At 38.1% G+C, this 2,886-nt stretch overlaps 1 protein-coding gene across 1 annotated transcript in view; it reads left to right on the plus strand.

Moving 5' to 3' along the window:
- ABI3BP (ABI family member 3 binding protein) overlaps positions 1–2,886 on the plus strand; it is a 256,944-nt gene that overhangs the window by 202,040 nt on the left and 52,018 nt on the right. The window contains exons 43-44 of the mRNA XM_019648327.1: positions 100–147; positions 947–1,027. Of these exons, the coding sequence (XP_019503872.1) occupies positions 100–147; positions 947–1,027 (129 nt within the window). The remainder of the gene's footprint in view (positions 1–99; positions 148–946; positions 1,028–2,886) is intronic.

Consider the following 2,886-nt stretch of genomic DNA (forward strand, 5'->3'; position numbering starts at 1 on the left):
AAATGTTCAAATGGATGCATGTGGAAACACAGAAATTATTTTTACTTCTCCAGGAAGTAATTCTCATAAATATGTTTCTTTGCTTTGCTTTTGGCCTAGTTCTGCAGCCCGTTACCTTTAGAATTGACCTACCGCAGACAACAATAGGTAATGGTTTTTCCATACTGACCAACTCTGTTTTCTTTGCTACCGTCAGGATTGCAGGTCTTTCTCAAATGATCATATTGAAACATCATCGCTTTTCAAGCCATTTCATCATTTCGTTCTCATTATTATTACTCTTTCCAAAATAGAAAAGTAATGGTTTCACTGTTGTAAAAGCTTTGCTCTGAAGACCAACCTAAGGCAGCTCATTACTGAGTCCATGCTCACCTACCTCATTTATTTCTGTGTTCCAAATGATTCCACCTTACTCATACCCATCTGGTTAACATTTCCTGCTGGTTTAGTGGTTCTCAGCTATAGTGTTGTAACACACTAGCAAGTTTGGAAAGGTCCTGGCAAGTGATTATCATTCATATTGGTCAAAATACTGACATTTGTCAATCATTTATTTTTAAAAATAAATGAGCAGACTTCGGATGATTGCTTACAATGATGTTATCCTCACTCATTTTTAATTCTATGTGCTCTCTTTGGTGGAAGAGCTACAGATGACAGACCCAGGACCATGTCTAACCCATTCCCCATCTTACCAAGGTATGGTCATGGAGTGCATCAAACATTGAATGTCATTTACTACCTATTCTGGTGAGAAAAAATTTAAACAGTTGAGAACCATTATTCTAACATTCCAGTCATTTTCCTAAAGGTCTGTGTACATGTAACTTTCTTCTCCATGACTCACTTCATGTTTTCCTTTTTCTCTTTTAAATGAAGGAATATCATTCTGGCCTGGTGCTGGCTTTTGAATCTAGAGATTGACCGCCACGGTTGTCTTTTGCAGCTCCTTTAGAGACCCGAGGCAGCCCTTTCGTTCCTATGATTTCACCAAGTCCTAGTCAAGAGGAACTACAAAGCACTCTGGGTAAATTTGTTTTGATATGTCAGTCCAATGAGGACCTACTTTTAGAGATTGCCCTTTAAGCAGCCATATGTACATTGTGTTCATGGGTTGTTTCCAAACAATAGAGGGTCTCTTTTTACCATTATACAAAATCTCCTTTTCACTTGATACTTTTACATTAATTTTACATTTGTGCTGATGTGTATGGTGATTTTTAACATAAAATGAGAATGTTTTAAAATATCTTGACAAAATTTCAGGCATTCGAAAAAGAAGAATATTCACAGTGTGTGTCAATGCTATATTTTTTGTTGCTATTTCTGTACTTGAAACGCATTTGGGGAGAAATTTTTCATCTAATATTTATTGAGTATTTCATGGATACTAAGCACAATGCTAAGCAATGGGGTTTTCAAAATAAAACTGTTTTAAAGGTGAATCCTTACCCTGGATGGCTTGCCATCTACTGTAAAGTTAGTATTTAATGATATGGTGCATTCTCAGTGCCACCCAGTACACTACATGTATTTTTAAATTTAAGTCACATAACCACTTTGTAAGATAGGTTCTATTACTTGCCCCATTTTACAGATTTGAAAATTGAGGCATAGAGAGATTTTAAATGTCTAATTCTAATGTCAAAGCCAGATTGGAACCCACACACTCAGTCACCAGAGATCCCGGGATTAACCCCAGGTTTATACTTTACAATGAGTGTGACAGAGAAATAAGCAACAAGCTAAACAAGCAAGCTACCTGCAGGCACCAGGGAAGACTTCACAGAGGTGACATTTACACTAAGTCTTCACATTGGAGTGAGACTTGAAATTAAAGATACAAATGGTCCTTTCCAGTTAAAGACACTTGGTAAAGAGGCACAGGGCAGAGAGTGACAGCCAAACTAATTTGATGAGTGTGCGGGTCACCTAGAGAAACAACGATGGATGAGTCAGGACCGTTGTTTGGGATGAGCTGGCCGTGCTTTTGAGTCGTTCGGCACCAAGGTGTTCATTGTGTGGGGAACCCCAGTTTGCCTGTCCCTTGGCTGAAAAATGAACTGGAAAACAAGAGTTCCCAGGTAATGACACGTGGCTCCTCTGCCCTATCCACGCTACACTGCACAGGGCTGTGTTTAAATCAGTGGCCTTATTTTCCTCCCTTCGCCCCTTTTCCAATAAGCCCATCCTTTGTGTGTGTCTGCTGAAATGAAGTTACCGAACACATTTTTAAATACTTTTTGAAGGAAAAAAAATCTAAAACTGAATGAGCAAATATACCCTGATTATCAAATATTGATCTATTGTAGCCTAGGCCCACGAAGTCACCATCATGGAGAAGTCAAAAGTACTTTCAAGAACCACTGCCAGATATGCTAATTATTTAATTTCCACTCCCTATTTTTTTCTAATGTATCTTGGTTTATTGAAGCAAGAATCATCACCTGCCATTTATCTCAAGTATCTCTCTTGTGAGCCGAATCCAGATTATAAAACAGAGCAGGAAAAAAACCCCAAAAAAACCCAACATATTATGTGCACCAAGTATCTCCTTGGATCCATATATGGCAAAGTGAACAATGTAATTTCCTGTGTCTGCATGAGGTTGCAATGATTCCAAGATAATGTTGAGAGTGGATCTATTGCCATACTTCTTCTGTATTTTGTCAGGAGAAATGTGTCAGTATGTCAGTAAACAGAAACTTTGCTTTTCACATGAGGAAAATAGAAGAATATTTATTCTTATATGGCATAAATACACATCTTCTTATCTGACCTATTTCTTTTCCAGCTCACCTAAATAGCTTGGGAAGTTTATGGAACACAGCAGAGACTTGAAGGCAGTTAGGTAGCACATCAAAGGATAGCCACCTCCAGGACCAT

This window comes from Hipposideros armiger, unplaced genomic scaffold (genome assembly GCF_001890085.2).
Source record: "Hipposideros armiger isolate ML-2016 unplaced genomic scaffold, ASM189008v1 scaffold_125, whole genome shotgun sequence".
NCBI lineage: Eukaryota > Metazoa > Chordata > Mammalia > Chiroptera > Hipposideridae > Hipposideros > Hipposideros armiger.